This window comes from Nerophis ophidion, linkage group LG07 (assembly GCF_033978795.1).
Source record: "Nerophis ophidion isolate RoL-2023_Sa linkage group LG07, RoL_Noph_v1.0, whole genome shotgun sequence".
Lineage (NCBI taxonomy): Eukaryota > Metazoa > Chordata > Actinopteri > Syngnathiformes > Syngnathidae > Nerophis > Nerophis ophidion.
This window is the reverse complement of record NC_084617.1, coordinates 22,546,402-22,566,016: the sequence shown is the minus strand read 5'-3', so window position 1 is coordinate 22,566,016 and position 19,615 is coordinate 22,546,402. Positions and strand designations below refer to the sequence as shown.

Sequence of the window (19,615 nt, the reverse complement as noted above, 5' to 3'; positions counted from 1 at the left end):
TGAACATCAAATATCTTGTCTTTGTAGTGCATTCAACTGAATATGGGTTGAAAATGATTTGCAAATCATTGTATTCCGTTTATATTGACATCTAACACAATTTCCCAACTCATTTTGAAACGGGGTTTGTACATACACATGCACACATGTGTACACACAATTATACAGACACACATACAGACATTTATACATACACTCAAACATACACACACACACACACTCAAACAGTCATACACACTATATGGACAAAATTGTACATTTTCTCACAAAAATAGTTCTTATTTTAGGGGCACTTAATTATCAACTATCCATTAGTTGTTGTTTTTTTTACCTTCTGGTGTCAATCATTCCATCCTTAGCTGTCTTAATGTTGTGACCGACGGTGAAAGTAGTGTATTACTAGTTTCATTCATACATACATAAACGCATACATACACACTTAGTTGCTCAGACAGTAGTGTGTTTTTATAAGTTTAGATTCGGGAAGGACATTAATATCTCTTGTTTTCATTTTAGCATTTCAGCTAGCTCGCTAGCTTTTACGCCGATGGAAAACACAAAGTTTAACCACATTTTTGGTGAGAACATTGACGAACTGTCCAGAGTTCAATCTTATTGTTGGAAAAATGAATGAATAACGAGTAAAAAGTGAGTGAATGTGTGACTGTGTTCATGTAAACAATGAAGTAAGGTGGCATTGGTTTGACAGTTGTGTTGCGTTTGAGTGCTGCTCGGACAAATTGTGCACAGAAGCTGCGGGCATTGGACTAAGTTGCTGTGTGTAATTTGCATAAACTTTCTATGAATCCTGGAGGGACTTTTTTATTGATGTCGATAAAATGAATTTAATTTAATAATATTGTAAATATTCAATAATACAAATAATTTGACATAATTATTACAGCATTACAGGAGAATTTGTCAATAATTCCTGGGGTGTTTAAATGCAACGTCACTCGCTGCAACTACCATAGGTGCGTGATGTGTCGTCGCTGTGGCGCTAGCAGTGTTATGTTGTGTTCATGTTGGCAATGAAGTTCCAAAAGAGCGTCAGACTATCAACTCGCCTTACTTGCACAACATCATCTTCAAGCATTTGCTGCCATTTTTTCGAGTCAGCACTCCTATTAATGCCAGTACCGCTGACATAATGTGAGCGCCATCCAATGTCCGTCCCATTAATGAGTGCCTGGTCTGTCCTGTGTTTGTGTTCCCCCCCAGACGGACGACGTGACGCAAACAGACGTCTCCCAGCACTCGGACTCCTCGGAGAAGCAGCAGCCGAAAAGGTTACACGTGTCCAACATTCCCTTCCGCTTCCGGGACCCCGACCTGAGGCAAATGTTTGGGGTGAGTACTGTCCTCCTTTGACGCCAAAATGAGTGTTGTTAGGATTCTCCCTTCAAGGAGGGCAGACACCTCCCAGATCCTTTGGATCCAAGTCGGTCTAAAATATTGAGAGGTGGAGTAGAACAGTTAATTCTACCACACAGGACTATGTTCTATGAAACCAGCGCTGAAGAGAGTGTGTCAAGCTGGCAGGAAGTTGAAGCAATCTCTAAAATGCCCATCTGTCTTTCCAGACTTTTTCTTTTATCAGGTTTGCTGCTTAGGTATGATTCGAAACCGAAACTTAACTTAAATTTAAAGGGTAACTGCACTGATTTTTACTCATTCACTAGAACAGGGGTCACCAACGCGGTGCCCACCAGGTAGCCCGAAAGGACCAGATGAGTCGCCCGCTGGCCTGTTCTAAAAATAGCTTAAATAGCAGCACTTACCAGTGAGCTGCCTCTATTTTTTAAATTGTATTTATTTACTAGCAAGCTGGTCTCGCTTTGCTCGACATTTTTAATTCTAAGAGAGACAAAACTCAAATAGAATTAGAAAATCCAAGAAAATATTTTAAAGACTTGGTCTTCACTTGTTTAAATAAATTCATTTATTTTTTTACTTTGCTTCTTATAACTTTCAGAAAGACAATTTTAGAGAAAAAATACAACCTTAAAAATTATTTTTGGATTTTTAAACACATATACCTTTTTACCTTTTAAATTCTTTCGTCTTCTTTCCTGACAATTTAAATAATAATTGTAATTTAATTCTTCATTTTAGCTTCTGTTTTTTCGACGAAGATTATTTGTGAAATATTTCTTCAAACTTATTATGATTAAAATGTAATAAAATGTATTCTGGCAAATCTAGAAAATCCGTAGAATCAAATTTAAATCTTATTTCAAAATCCTTTGAATTACTTTTAAAATTTTTGTTCTGGAAAATCTAGAAGAAATAATGATTTGTATTTGTTGGAAATATAGCTTGGTCCAATTTGTTATATATTCTAACAAAGTGCAGATTGGATTTTAACCTATTCAAAACATGCCATCAAAATTCTAATATTAATCTTAATCAGGAACAATTACTAATGATGTTCCATAAATTATTTTTTAAATTTTTTAAAAAAGATTCGAGTTAGCTAGTTTTTGTCTACATTTTTTTCGGTTGAATTTTGAATTTTAAAGAGTCAAAATTGAAGATAAACTATGTTTCAAAATAAAATTGTAATTTTTTGTGTGTTTTCGCCTCTTTTAAACCCTTCAATTAAGTGTTTTTTCATCATTTATTCTCTACAAAAAACCTTCCGTAAAAGGAAAAAAAAAGTATGACGGAATGACAGACAGAAATACCCATTTATATATATATATATATATATAAATGGGTATTTCTGTCTGTCATTCCGTATATATATATATATATATATATATATATATATATATATATATATATATATATATATATATATATATATATATATATATATGTATTTATCAAATGTAAATTGAGCAAATTGGCTATTTCTGGCAATTTATTTAAGTGTGTATCAAACTGGTGCCCTTTGCATTAATCAGTACCCAAGAAGTAGCTCTGGGTTTCAAAAAGGTTGGTGACCTCTGCACTAGAATATACATGAATTATACACACACATACATATACATATATATATATATATATATATATTCATATATATTTATATATTGTTTTGCATTGTAATTTGTAATACTTGGCTTGTTATAGGTGGCAAGTAATAGTGCTATTGAGAAAAATCTATTTTTCCTATTAATCACCTAAAAAAAAACATCAGGAAAGCGACAAAAATACTCCACTTACATCTCGTGACCTGAATATTAACCACGTATTAGCAATATTGTATTAGAAGTGCTAACGCAGACAAACTATTCTTAGCAGCACCGTGATCACAGAGAGCTAACGAGCTTATGCTGCTATATTGACATACTGAGCTGCTGGATCGCCTCTGAGTTGGTGAAAGTTAATTCTAGATTACAATTCATGCCTCTCACCTAGATAGCAGTAGGTTGCGGACTTAAACCGAGAAGGTGGCGAAAAGATGCTTGTTTGTACCATTTATTTTTAATGGGAATATATAAACATCCCAGTGAAAGCAGACATTGTACAGTAAGTTAGAATTTTATTTTGTTCATAATTTGTATTTCTTGTTTAGCACTTAGCAATACTGCTACATAATGCATAGTGTTTCAATAAAGGTGGATCTGTTTAGCATACAGCTTCTAAAACTTGTAGATCATCCTCCTTATATACAGGCTGAAAAATATACGTTTCTGGATCATCATTTGTTCCTAAGTTGTCTTTGATGGCTGCCATGATTAGTAGTGTTGTTGTTGTTGAAGAAAAAAGTGGCTGTTGTGATGCCTCTGTGAAATTAATGTTTAAAATGAGCAAAATATGTCAATATTACATGTTATTATGAATATTACTACATTAAATATATACTTACAGCATGTACACAAAACATTGATGGAGGTTTTTGGATGTTTTTTTAGAGCGCTTTATTGGCGGAATAGAGCAACTCTGATTGGCTGTATTGTTAGCTGACTTTTGCTAGCGTTTATTTATGATTTAGAATGCTTAACACAAAGAAAAACATATGTGTTCTTGTCTTACATAAGGATTGTAAATGATAGAGAAAATTCCCAAAAAAGCTCCGTTCCCCTTTAAAGGCCTACTGAAATGAGATTTTCTTATTTAAACGGGGATAGCAGGACCATTCTATGTGTCATACCTGATCATTTCGCGATATTGCCATATTTTTGCTGAAAGGATTTAACATCCACGATAAATTTCGCAACTTTTGGCCGCTAATAAAAAAGCCTTGACTTTACCGGAAGTAGCAGACGATGTGCGCGTGACATCACGGGTTGTAGAGCTCTTCACATCCTCACATTGTTTATAATCATAGCCTCCAGCAGAAAGAGCTATTCGGACCGAGAAAGCGACCATTTCCCCTTTAATTTGAGCAAGGATGAAAGATTCTTGGATGAGGAAATTTAGAATGAAGGACTAAAAAAAAAATTAAAAAAAAAAAAAAAAGGCGATTGCAGTGGGAGCGATTCAGATGTTATTAGACACATTTACTAGAATAATTATGGGAAATCAGTTATCTTTCTATTGTGTTGCTAGTGTTTTAGGGAGATTGAATAGTATCTGAAAGTCAATGGGGTGTGGCCACGGGTGTGTTGACCGCGAGTGTCTCTGAGGGAAGTCAAGCAGCTGCAGGAGGACGCTGGGTCCGCTAATGTCTCCGGTAAGAGCAGACTTATTACCACAATTTTCTCACCGAAAACTGCTGGTTGACATGTGGTTAGGATACATTTTCGCTTGACCGCTCTGATCCATAGTAAAGCTTCAACTTCGGGAATTTTAAACAAGGAAACACCGTGTGTTTGTGTGGCTAAAGGCTAAAAGCTTCCCACCTCCATCTTTCTACTTTGACTTCTGCATTATTAATTGAACAAATTACAAAAGATTCAGCAACACAGATGTCCAGAATACTGTATAATTATGCGATTAAAGCAGACTACTTATAGCTTGGATCGGGCTGGAAAATAATGTCCGCTACAACCCGAGACGTCAAACGCACGCGTCATCATACCGCGACGTTTTCAACACGACACTCGGCGGGAAGTTTAAAATTGCAATTTAGTAAACTAACCCGGCCGTATTGGCATGTGTTGCAATGTTAATATTTCATCATTGATATATAAACTATCAGACTGCGTGGTCGGTAGTAGTGGGTTTCAGTAGGCCTTTAAGAATTGAAACTGAAGCTTAACTTAGGCACATTTTTTCTTCTAAGGTGTTCTTATTCTGCCAAAAATGTCCCTCAAAGAATGTCCTTCAAAAGAAGATTCAGGAAGGACAGTTGAGTGGCGAAGAGAAAGATGGCCGCCCTTCTCGCGTTGCCGCAGCTTTGATGCAAACGTGTCGGTCTTCTGCCTAACGACTCCATAAAAGTTTGATCAGAGAAGAATGCGATGCATCCAAAGGTGGACGTTAAACGTTCGGAGCTAATTGGACTTTTAGAAGCCAGATGCGTCGGAGAGACAGCGAAGCTATGAATTGCTGCGCGGGCCCGTCTGTGGCGTTATAAATGGCCGACAACATGGCCGCTCACTCGCCTATGTCGTTGGCTTTATTGTTCCCGGCGCCGCTCGTCGGGAATCCAAATCGCCTCGGTAATTAGCTCGGAGGCTTTGTGCGCCTCGCCCGCCCGCATGCATGCAGATACGCAGGATTGATCGCCGCCCGCCTCGCCCACATGCCACCATCGACACCACCCGCGCCCCCCCTCCCCCCCTCCCTGCGCGGCGTGCTGGCGTGCGACGCGGGATTGATCGTCTGCGGCGGCGCTTGGCAGGGGGACACCGGCGCTCCACCCCTCTGACACGGCCGCCACAAAAGGCCTTTGTTGTCGCGAGCGCTTCATCCCTCAGCTCCTAATGGCTGCTGGAGCTCGATACGCCATTACCGTTACGTGGCGGGGGCAAGGAGGAAAACCCCGCCCCACCTGCCGCCTCGCAAACAAAGCGGGCTTTGGAGGTGCAACAAGCAAGGAGGATGCTGCCGCCCCCCCCCCACCCGCCTGCCACAGGGTTGAGGGTGCCCAGAACTGGCGGGTCCTTAACGAGGCGCTGAATGAAGGCCTCATTAGCAGGACCTCCACGCTAATTAGGAACTCTGATCTTCCAGCGAAAACACTCCAGTTGAAGTGCTGGAGGGTCTGTGCACTTCAATCAGGTCACACTAACACACACACACACACATATTATGAGTCCGTGATATCGTAGATGATCGCTATCGTCCACGTGTTTGTCGGCGTCACAGCATGAAGTAGTGATGTGCGGCTCGATACTGAAATATCGATACCGCTAATACCAGACCTTTATGCTGTAAAATCGATTTTCAAATCAAAATATGGATGCATCGCATTCTTTTTGACACAATATATACTTAAAGACATGACTTTGTGTCAGCTTTGTATTATACGTGACTACTTATATTATTATTCATTATTAGTCAGATTTTTTTTTTCTCATTACTTACCGATTTTTTGCTCTTTTTTACATTTTCACTGTTGTTTTCGTCCAATATAAGAATAAAGCAAAAATAATAGTTAGTGCATTGAGTAAGTGTCAAAAATTCTGCCTGTACAAAAATATTAATTTACAATAACACATCTAACAGTGTTTATTATGGTTCTTGTAATTTTTCAAATTAATGAATTCATAATTTAGTATTATTTTCATGCCTAACTAACTGACCAACTAACCTTTGTTTGAATTTTAAGTACATTTATTTTTTTATTTTGAGAGCTTCTAATGTTTTCGATCAGGGCTGACTAAACTTTTTCCACCGCAGAATGAATGAAATAATGTTTTTAACAAAAAATAAAATGCTATAGACATATATATATATATATATATATATATATATATATATATATATACGTATATATATATATATATATATATATATATATATATATATTTATATATATATATATACACATGTATATGCATATGCATATATATATATATATACATATATATACATATATATATACATATATATATATATATATATATATATATACATATATATATATACACATATGTATGCATATATATATACATATATATATATATATATACACAAATATACATATATACACATATATGTATATATATGCATACATATTTACACACACATATATGCATATGTATGTGTATATTATATATACATATATGTGTATATATGTACATATGTTTATATATGTATATATATGTATATACAAAATATATGTATATATGTAAATATATATATACACACACACACATATATATATGTATACATACATATATATGCATATATATACATATTCATATATATATATATATATATATACACAAATATGTATATATATGCATACATATATACACACACATATATATATATATATATATATATGCATATGTGTATATTATATATACACCTATGTGTATATATGTACATATGTTTATATATGTATATATATTTATATATATCCATCCATCCATCCATTTTCTACCGCTTATTCCCTTTCGGGGTTGCGGGGGGCGCTGGCGCCTATCTCAGCTACAATCGGGCGGAAGGCGGGGTACACCCTGGACAAGTCGCCACCTCATCGCAGTATTTATATATATATATACTATATATATATATATATATATATATATATATAAAGAGAAGAAATGTTGTTATTATTATTCAAATGTTGAGTTTTTTCTCATTACATTCCGATTATTTTAAAGATTTTTACTGCTGTTTTTCCCCATGTAAGAATTGAATAAAAATAATAATATGATTTGAGTCTCTGCATGACCGACTGTGTCAAAATTCTGCCTTAACAAACAGTGTTTATTATGGTTGTTGTAATTGTTTAAATTAATGAATTCATAAGTTAGTCAATAAAAATAAGATTAAACTAACTAATTAAACTTTGTTTGTATTTTGAGTATTTTTTTTTTTTTGAGAGCTTCTAATATTTTAGATTAGGGGTGTCTAAAATGTTTCCACCAAACAAAAAATAGATTTAAATTTAACAAAAAATGGTGTGACTAAGTAATTATTATTATTATATATATTTATAAAATATTATGTATATATTTACATATCACATATTTTATATAAATGTATAAATACCGGTATCGCCGATACCAGCCTGAATTTCACTCTGTAATCGATGGGAAAAAAAGTCAGTGGTATTGCACTTCACAAGCAGGAAGTAAAAGTAATGCTCATTTTGTTGCCATAACAACACAGACTCTCTGGTAATGAGTAGCTAATAAAAAAAGAAGTGTAGTCCATAAATCCTTAATGGACAATGTGGATGAAAAATATATATTTTCTTTCGCTCTCATAGGATTATTTTTGTAAATGATGCTGTGGTGAAAATGAAGTTTTTATGGAGCGATGATTCCCGCTTTTTGTACATTTGCATATTTATTTGGAGAGAATAATGAACGTTTGATGTGGATAACACGGCAGCCTCCCTGCTGGTATCAGATCGTCCTCAGCAGCCTGGGAGATATCGATCTCCGTGACGTCTGCTGCTGATGCGGTTGTTTGCGTAGCTAGTGGGGTCGGGCTGGGGGGAACTTGTGGACGTCCACCAACACAACCTCCTGGGGAAAGTAATAGATGAATAATGCCAGCCTTTTTTTTTTAACGTAAATCTATTGGCATCTATGCTGGGTGGTGGGGGCAGAGGTGGGTAGAGTAGCCAGAAATTTTCCTAAGTAAGAGTACTGTTACTTTAGACATGTATTACTCAAGTAAAAGTAAGGAATAGTCACCCAAATATTTACTTGAGTAAAAGTAAAAAGTATGTTGTGAAAAAACTATTCAAGTACTGAGTAACTGATGACGGCAACAAGTAATGCACAAAAACATAAAAATAGCTATGAACAAATTCAGAGCCAGGGATATCTCTTAAGCAACTAAAACAATACTATATATTAATAATATACTGTATATTTGGTTTTACATTGTCTTGAAAAAAAAATTTAAAATTAATTTTACATTTGCAACCTCATTATACTATTGGCTAAGTTTTGTATTCAGAAATGTAAGTTTTTCAATACCCGACCTGTTTTTTCGTGCCTTTAAAAAAGATTTAGAAGTCTACATTAAAACACTCTACCAATAAACAACCAAAAAGCTGTGAAAACGATGATGCTGTGTTCCAAATTTAAGCTATTTACTGAGATCGAGTGAGCCTATGGCTTTGCACTTTGTTTATTTTATATATATATATATATATATATATACATATATATATATATATATATATATATATATATATATATATATATATATATATATATATATATATATTTTTTTTTTTTTTGCATTCTATTTTAGTTACTTTGAATTTACAACCCCCTGGCGCTGTTTTGTACGGTTTTCATACTGTTTTTGTACTTACTTTGATTATTATTTTCAACTGTTTGTAAATGTTGAAATTTAAAAAAAATAAAAATAAGTGTGCAGTTAATCATGTGACCGCCTGGCTCTGGTTGATGGGTGAAAAGGAGTCAAACGTCACCAGTGACTGCATTTGATTGGTGAAACGGAGTCAAACGTCACCCGTGACTGCATTTGATTGGTGAAACGGAGTCAAACGTCACGAGTGACTGCATTTGATTGGTGAAACGGAGTCAAACGTCACCAGTGACTGCATTTGATTGGTGAAACACAGGCATGTTATAGATCCTACTTTGAAGGTCTCTCTGTCAAACCAAAACAAACAAAGCGTGCATTAACAGATCGATTAAAAATCAGTAGCAAGTAGCGAGCTGAATGTAGATAAATGGAGCGGAGTAAAAGTAGCGTTTCTTCTCTTTAAATATACTAAAGTAAAATTATGTTGCATTAAAACTACTCTTAGAAGTACGATTTATCCCAAAAGTTACTCAAGTAGATTTAACGGAGTAAATGTAGCGCGTTACTAGTACTACCTACCTCTGGTGGGGGGTACTGGAAATGTTGGTTTCAATCTGCTTTAACGGCACAGAGAAACTGGAAATGGTGATGTCTCATCTTGTAATTGTAAACATGTTTGAAATCAACTCAAACCAACCAACCAACCAACATTACCCCCTCTCCACCCCGATGGGCTCACAGTTACTTTTTATCAGTTGACAGAATGATTGTTCAGGCCCCCCTGAAGTGAATGTTCATTTATTAATTTATTACACTATTTCCTCCCAACACCCCCTTCCTTTCCACTATTTGATAAGCACTAAGTTAAGCTCATGACACAGTAAATTGAATCATGCAGACACGTTTGTTACTGGATATTTGCTAATATGCTTTGGAAACTTTGTATGTGTAAGTAATATGCAACTATAATTATTTGATTCTTGTTTAATATTTACACTGCAATGTTTTTCCATGATTATTACGTATGTCTAGCTTGTGAGCTATTGTGTGCTTAGCTGTTGTGTAGCTACACAGCTCCTAGTAGCCTATAGCCTAGCATGCTTACCTTGTGTAAATTACTTGAGGAAAACAGAAGAAATTCTGTTCTTATTAACACATTTAGATGTTGACTGGCTGACCAGATTTGCACAACTAATTAAGCTGCAGGACCGCTTGTATCGCACGTGATATCATACACAAGTAAACACACAGCAGGACTGCTTGCATCGCACATGACATCGCACAAAAGTAAACAGGCTACAGGATCGATTGTATCGCACAATATATATCACATACAAATAACACTTGGCAGGACTGCTCGTATCGCACATGATATCACACACAAGTAAACACACTTCAGGACTGCTTTTGACGCACATGATATCACACACAAGTAAACACGCCACAGGACCGCTTGTATCGCACAGGAAATCACACACAAGTAAACACGCTGCAGGACCGCTTGTATCCCACAGGAAATCACACACAAGTAAACACGGTGCAGGACCAATTGTATCGCACATGATATCACACACAAGTAAATACGCTGCAGGATCGCTTGTATCGCACAGGAAATCACATACAGGTAAACACGCTGCAGGACCGATTGTATTGCACATTAAATCCCACTCAAGTATATACGTGGCAGGACCACTTGTATCGTACATGATATCACACACAAGTAAACATGCCGCAGGACTGCGTGTATCGAACATGATATCACACACAAGTAAACACGCTGCAAGACCGCTTGTGTCGCGCATGATATTACACACAAGTAAACACGCTGCAGGACTGCTTGCATCACACAGGAAATCACACATTCATATATATATATATATATATATATATATATATATATATATATATATATATATATATATATATATATATATATATAATTTTTTTTTTTTTGAAACGTGAAATCATTTTGTAATGGGGTTCGGAGGCCCCCAAATTTTTGGTTTTGTTTAGGGCCATAACTCAGGGGCGGCCCCACAGAGAAAAGACCAGCCAAAAAAGAGACACGTCGCTCAGATGAACTCTGCAAAGATATTTGGTAGGCAGTGATCCTCAAACTGTAGTGCTGGAATGCAGGCTCCCTCTAGTGGTACACCAAAGAATCATTAAAACTAACTATTGAAACACAGTGTTACTGTTCAAACCGTGTATAATGTTACATTGGCCAAAATATATTATATATATTTGTTAAAAAAAAACATTTGCCTTTTTATGATGAATACTTAGGCTTACTACACTACTGTATTGTAAGGTTGGTCATCATGGTGGTACTTGGAGAGCCAAGTGTTTTCTGAGATGGCACTTGGTGAAATAAGTTTGACAACCACTGCAATATTGTAGGCCAGGCAACCTTTACTACTCAAAGAGCTATTTTGACCCGTTTCACAAATCAAAGAAGTCAAAGGGAGCCGCAACCATTCTCGCGAATATCTGCTGGTGGTCACCCATATAACAGTAATAAGGGGCGTGCCACGAAGCCATTGCCTTTGACGCCTTCTACAACATGTACAGACAGCTTGCCAGTCCAGTATCATGTTGTATGTGGCTTCCGCAGATACACTTACACGACTGCAAGGCATACTGGGTGACACAGAGTACACTGAAGGTTGTGATATAAACAATTTTAACACTCTTACTAATATGCACCACACTGTGAACCCACACTAAACAAGAATGACAAAAACATTTCTGGAGAACATCCTCACAGTAACACATTATAAACGCAACATAACAATTACCCAAAATGCTGTGCATCCATGACTCTTTCAGGCTATATTATACACCCCGCTAGCACCAAAACCTGCTTCCCCCCTTCCGTAAATCAGTTGAGGTGGGCGGGGGTGTATAGTATAGTCAGGAAGAGTCATGGATGCAAAGGATTTTGGGTATTTGTTGTCTTGCGTTTATGTTGTGTTACTGTGAGGATGTGCTCCCGAAATGTGTTTGTCATTCGTGCTTGGTGTGGGTTCACAGTGTGGTGCATATTAGTAAGAGTGTTAAAGTTATTTATATCACAACCGTCAGTGTACTCTTTGTCACCCAGTGTGCCTTGCAGTCGTGTACATGTATCTGCGGAAGCCACATACATGTTACTGGACTGGCAAGATGTCTGGACAAGTTGTAGAAGGCGTTAAAGGCAATGGCTTCATGGCACGCCCTTATTACTGTTATATGGGTGAACACCAGCGGTTATTCGCGAGAATGGTTGCGGCTCCCATTTATTTTCTGTATTTTGTGAAACGCGTCAAAATGTAGACGGCGCTAAAAGTAAAGCCAGCACGGCACGCCCTCAATATTGTTGTCCGAGTGAAAATCGAAGAATGTTGACCCCGGGTGATGTCCGGAAGAGGCTACGAGAACCGGAATCCCCCTGATTGTTTCGGGGGGATTCTGGTTCTCGGAGCCTCTTCCGGACATTGTGCAGCTGTGGCACATCAGAGTGGCCAAAGAGCCGCATGCGGCTCCGGAGCCGCAGGTTGCCGACCCCTGTTGTAGGCTATTTGGCGCTAGCAGCTACATGGCGGCTAAGCACACAATAGCACACAAGCTAGACATGTAATAATCATTGAACAATATTGCACATTTGTCAATATAAACCAGTATCAAATAGTTTCAACTAAAGTATCTAGCTCAGCCACAGATTCAACACTCACCCTGACATGGATATTTAGATCGATACGGCCACGACTAAGCTGTGCATCGCGTGGTGTGGCTGAGCTCCGTGTGACGTGACAAGAGAATCTTTAATGTCGGCCCTGATGGCGCGCAGGGAAGGTCCATTTGGTCCCTGATGTGCAGGAATGGAGGCGATGCAGACCACTTGACGGGCTAATTACTTTTAATGAAGTAATGCAGCGGCTGCAGACAGCAATTAAAAGTCAGTCGTTAGAGCAGCTCACACTTGGTAGCATGTGGGGGCAGCCAGTATCAAGCAGCCCACACCCTGGGGGGGTGGGGGGGGCATGTTGACTGTGAGACAAACAAACAGAAAGAAGATGAAGACGTTTAGGTGGAGTCAAAGATCACCCACAAGCTCAGGGGACAAAAAGACAAACCTTCTTCTTTAGTCAACAAGCAAACAATTTGGAAGAAACGAGAAAAGGATGAAACACGGTCACCGAGCAACATTTACTATCATTTTTATGTTTGTGTCTGACTTCCTAACGTCTTTTCCTCTCTCCTTTTTCTCTCCCTCACAGCAATTTGGCAAGATTTTAGATGTGGAGATTATCTTTAACGAGCGAGGATCCAAGGTGAGTCCGGTGCCTTCACGTTTCCATGACAATGTTAGTTTAGCGCGGGCCGACGCCCACATCTTGTTCTCTCGTCTTCCCTCACGTTCGCTTTGTTTGCAACTACTTTATTGCCGTGGCAACACACACCTGACATTCAACTAAGCGCAGTACCGCAGGTAACCACATGGTAATCATAATAATAATAAAATGTCAACAACTAAAAATAGGAATAATAATCATAGAATATAAACAATTACTATTATTCATTATACTAATATATTAACAGGTAATATGCATATTAATATTATTGATATATTACAGAATATGACTATTATAATTACGAATATATTAACAGCTAATATAATTATTAAATTACTAACATAGTAAAAACTATTACAATTAAATTTACTAATATAATATAATTTTTTACTGCAATTATTAAAATTACTAATGTAGTATTACCAACTAATATGATAATTATTAATAGTTATAAAACATATTTACATGTTGACTGTGGGCACGTATGGTGACAACAGCGATATATTTGATTCTAGAAAATATGCATATATATATATATATATATATATATATATATATATATATACACACATATATATATATATATATATGTGTGTGTATATATATATATATACATATGCATATATATATACATTTATACAGTATATATATATATATATATGCATACAAAAAATATATGTATATATATACATACATATATATACATACACACACATATATACATAAATACATATATATATATATATATATATATATATATATATATATATATATATATATATATATATATATATATATATATATATATATATATATATATATATATATATATATAGACACAGTACAGGCCAAAAGTTTGGACACACTTTCTCATTCAATGTGTGTTTTTTATTTTCATGACTATTTACATTATATATATATATATATATATATATATATATATATATATATATATATATATATATATATATATACATTTGATTATAAATGTAAGAAAAATAAACTGTTATTGTTTTATGTCGATATTAGTTGTCATATTAGTAATGTTAATTTATTTATTACATGTTAATATTATATTATAAGAATTAACACTTATATTCGTTGTTGATCTATAGTGTAATATTAATCAACCATCCATCCATCCATCATCTTCCGCTTATCCGAGGTCGGGTCGCGGGGGAAACAGCCTAAGCAGGGAAACCCAGACTTCCCTCTCCCCAGCCACTTCGTCTAGCTCTTCCCGGGGGATCCCGAGGCGTTCCCAGGCCTGCCGGGAGACATAGTCTTCCCAACGTGTCCTGGGTCTTCCCCGTGGCCTCCTACCGGTTGGACGTGCCCTAAACACCTCCCTAGGGAGGCGTTCGGGTGGCATCCTGACCAGATGCCCGAACCACCTCATCTGGCTCCTCTCGATGTGGAGGAGCAGCGGCTTTACTTTGAGTTCCTCCCGGATGGCAGAGCTTCTCACCCTATCTCTAAGGGAGAGCCCCGCCACCCGGCGGAGGAAACTCATTTCGGCCGCTTGTACCCGTGATCTTATCCTTTCGGTCATGACCCAAAGCTCATGACCATAGGTGAGGATGGGAACGTAGATCGACCGGTAAATTGAGAGCTTTGCCTTCCGGCTCAGCTCCTTCTTCACCACAACAGATCGGTACAACGTCCGCATTACTGAAGACGCCGCACCGATCCGCCTGTCGATCTCACGATCCATTCTTCCCTCACTCGTGAACAAGACTCCTAAGTACTTGAACTCCTCCACTTGGGGCAGGGTCTCCTCCCCAACCCGGAGATGGCACTCCACCCTTTTCCGGGCGAGAACCATGGACTCGGACTTGGAGGTGCTGATTCTCATTCCGGTCGCTTCACACTCGGCTGCGAACCGATCCAGCGAGAGCTGAAGATCCCGGTCAGATGAAGCCATCAGGACCAAATCATCTGCAAAAAGCAGAGACCTAATCCTGCGGTTACCAAACCGGAACCCCTCAACGCCTTGACTGCGCCTAGAAATTCTGTCCATAAAAGTTATGAACAGAATCGGTGACAAAGGACAGCCTTGGCGGAGTCCAACCCTCACTGGAAATGTGTTCGACTTACTGCCGGCAATGCGAACCAAGCTCTGGCACTGATCGTACAGGGAACGGACCGCCACAATAAGACAGTCCGATACCCCATACTCTCTGAGCACTCCCCACAGGACTTCCCGAGGGACACGGTCGAATGCCTTCTCCAAGTCCACAAAGCACATGTAGACTGGTTGGGCAAACTCCCATGCACCCTCAAGAACCCTGCCGAGAGTATAGAGCTGGTCCACAGTTCCACGACCAGGACGAAAACCACACTGTTCCTCCTGAATCCGAGGTTCGACTATCCGACGTAGCCTCCTCTCCAGTACACCTGAATAAACCTTACCGGGAAGGCTGAGGAGTGTGATCCCACGATAGTTGGAACACACCCTCCGGTCCCCCTTCTTAAAGAGAGGAACCACCACCCCGGTCTGCCAATCCAGAGGTACCGCCCCCGATGTCCACGCGATGCTGCAGAGTCTTGCCAACCAAGACAGCCCCACAGCATCCAGAGCCTTAAGGAACTCCGGGCGGACCTCTCGTCCACCCCTGGGGCCTTGCCACCGAGGAGCTTTTTAACTACCTCAGCGACCTCAGCCCCAGAAATAGGAGAGTCCACCACAGATTCCCCAGGCACTGCTTCCTCATAGGAAGACGTGTTGGTGGGATTGAGGAGGTCTTCGAAGTATTCCTTCCACCTATCCACAACATCCGCAGTCGAGGTCAGCAGAACACCATCCGCACCATACACGGTGTTGATAGTGCACTGCTTCCCCTTCCTGAGGCGGCGGACGGTGGTCCAGAATCGCTTCGAAGCCGTCCGGAAGTCGTTTTCCATGGCTTCCCCGAACTCTTCCCATGTCCGAGTTTTTGCCTCCGCGACCGCTGAAGCTGCACACCGCTTGGCCTGTCGGTACCTGTCCACTGCCTCCGGAGTCCTATGAGCCAAAAGGACCCGATAGGACTCCTTCTTCAGCTTGACGGCATCCCTCACCGCTGGTGTCCACCAAGGGGTTTTAGGATTTCCGCCCCGACAGGCACCAACTACCTTGCGGCCACAGCTCCGATCTGCCGCCTCGACAATAGAGGTGCGGAACATGGTCCACTCGGACTCAATGTCCAGCACCTCCCTCGTGACATGTTCAAAGTTCTTCCGGAGGTGGGAATTGAAACTTTGTCTGACAGGAGACTCTGCCAGACGTTCCCAGCAGACCCTCACAATGCGTTTGGGCCTCCCAGGTCTGTCCGGCATCCTCCCCCACCATCGCAGCCAACTCACCACCAGGTGGTGATCGGTAGAAAGCTCCGCCCCTCTCTTCACCCGAGTGTCCAAAACATGAGGCCGCAAATCCGATGACACAACTACAAAGTCGATCATGGAACTGCGGCCTAGGGTGTCCTGGTGCCAAGTGCACATATGGACACCCTTATGTTTGAACATGGTGTTTGTTATCGACAAACTGTGACGAGCACAAAAGTCCAATAACAAAACACCACTCGGGTTCAGATCCGGGCGGCCATTCTTCCCAATCACGCCTCTCCAGGTTTCACTGTCGTTGCCAACGTGAGCGTTGAAGTCTCCCAGTAGGACAAGGGAATCACCCGGGGGAGCACTTTCCAGTACTCCCTCGAGTGTTCCCAAAAAGGGTGGGTACTCTGAACTGCTGTTTGGTGCATAAGCACAAACAACAGTCAGGACCCGTCCCCCCACCCGAAAGCGGAGGGAGGCTACCCTTTCGTCCACTGGGTTGAACTCCAACGTACAGGCTTTGAGCCGGGGGGAAACAAGAATTGCCACCCCGGCCCGTCGCCTCTCACTGCCGGCAACGCCAGAGTGGAAGAGGGTCCAATCCCTCTCGAGAGAAGTGGTTCCAGAGCCCTTGCTGTGCGTCGAAGTGAGTCCGACTATAGCCAGCCGGAATTTCTCGACTTCGCGCACTAGCTCAGGCTCTTTCCCCCCCAGTGACGTGACGTTCCACGTCCCAAGAGCTAGCTTCTGTAGCTGAGGATCGTACCGCCAAGTGCCCTGCCTTCGGCTGTCGCCCAGCTCACAATGCACCCGACCTCTATGGCCCCTGCTATGGGTGGTGAGCCCATTGGAGGGGTGACCCACGTTGCCTCTTCGGGCTGTGCCCGGCCGGGCCCCATGGGAACAGGCCCGGCCACCAGGCGTTCGCCATCGTGCCCCACCTCCGGGCCTGGCTCCAGAGGGGGGCCCCGGTGACCCGCGTCCGGGCGAGGGAAATCTGGGTCCATGGTTTTTCATCTTCATAAAGGTCTTCAAGCTGCTCTTTGTCTGACCCCTGACCTAGAACCTATTTGCCTTGGGAGACCCTACCAGGGGGCTTTATGCCCCGGACAACATAGCTCCTAGGATCATTGGGACACGCAAACTCCTCTATTATTATTATCAGGGACGGCGTGGCGCAGTGGGGAGAGTGGCCGTGCGCAACCCGAGCGTCCCTGGTTCAATTCCCACCTAGTACCAACCTCGTCACGTCCGTTGTGTCCTGAGCAAGACACTTCACCCTTGCTCCTGATGGGTGCTGGTTTGCGCCTTGCATGGCAGCTCCCTCCATCAGTGTGTGAATGTGTGTGTGAATGGGTAAATGTGGAAGTAGTGTCAAAGCGCTTTGAGTACCTTGAAGGTAGAAAAGCGCTATACAAGTACAACCCATTTATTTATTTACCAAGATAAGGTTGCAGCTCAGAGAGGAGAATATTAATCATGTCACCATTTAATATATTAGCAATGTTAATATATTTCTTACCTGTTATATTAATAGTATTAATACTCATATTTGTTGTTAAACGATGTTGTAATATTAATAACAATATTACTTTTTTAATTTGAGTGTATGATATTAGTGACATTAATACTGTGATTAAATGTTATTTTTATATTATTATCATTAATCACATTAGTTATTATATTAGTACTATTAATATTCATATTAGTACAACTTTGTAGTATAAATCATCATATTTGTTGTTAATAGAATATTAATAATAATAATAATATTAATAGTGTCAATAATCACTATAGAACACATTATTAATGTTATTAAAATTGATAATCCTATTAGTTGTTATTTTATGAGTAATAATAATAATTGTTGTCACATATTTATGCTTGGTGGCGTCCAAAGCCACCAGTAAACAATCTACAATATTTCCAATGAAAAGACAATATGTCTGTCATCTATGAAAAATGGCCGCCCGACTGTGGCCTGTTGTAAGCTAAATATTCGAGGGGAGCATGAGGGCGAATGTATAAAGGATGAATTTTGCCCTCAATTCCTTTTTTGAATGTCTTTCTTCATGTCTTTTTCCCCGAGGACACGCTGAAGTTATTTCTGCCAACATACGCATGCAGAGCACATGTATGATTATTTATTATTACTGTATGTCCGCCCCTATTATTGGACAGTAGTGCAGTCCATGAGTGTATACTGTATATAGGAAGCAAAGGAATAGCTCTTGTTTGGCCAGCATAAATTCATACTAAAATCGTATCTACTCATAACTCAACTGTGTGACAACACCCCGCTGCACCCCCCAGGGAAGTGGGGGGGTGGGCGTTTTCCATTCTGGCTTTCAAGACAATATTTGTTTCCTCTTCATGGTGACGCGGCCCATAAACAACATTATTATTAGTGCGGTCTGCTTGTGACCAATCACATAAATATCAACGTTTACGCCACCGCCGAAGCAACTTGAGCCCACATCAAGGGAGGGATGAATATTTTGTTTTTTCTTGAGCTGTTTGGAGAAGTGTGTGCGTCGCTATGCTAATTAGAGGTGTAGCAATCTGACTTTGGTATCAGATATTGGTCCAATATCACGGAAAAAATATGATATGTGCTTGCATGTATAATGTGTGATATCATGTACGATACAGGCAGTCCTGCGGCA

At 39.7% G+C, this 19,615-nt stretch overlaps 1 protein-coding gene across 10 annotated transcripts in view; it reads left to right on the top strand.

Moving 5' to 3' along the window:
• Positions 1 to 19,615, top strand: part of LOC133556071 (RNA binding protein fox-1 homolog 3-like) — a 981,253-nt gene that overhangs the window by 898,270 nt on the left and 63,368 nt on the right. For all 10 annotated transcript variants that reach the window (XM_061905676.1, XM_061905681.1, XM_061905679.1 and 7 more), the window contains 2 exons: positions 1,222 to 1,350; positions 13,560 to 13,613. In XM_061905676.1, the coding sequence (XP_061761660.1) occupies positions 1,222 to 1,350; positions 13,560 to 13,613 (183 nt within the window). The remainder of the gene's footprint in view (positions 1 to 1,221; positions 1,351 to 13,559; positions 13,614 to 19,615) is intronic.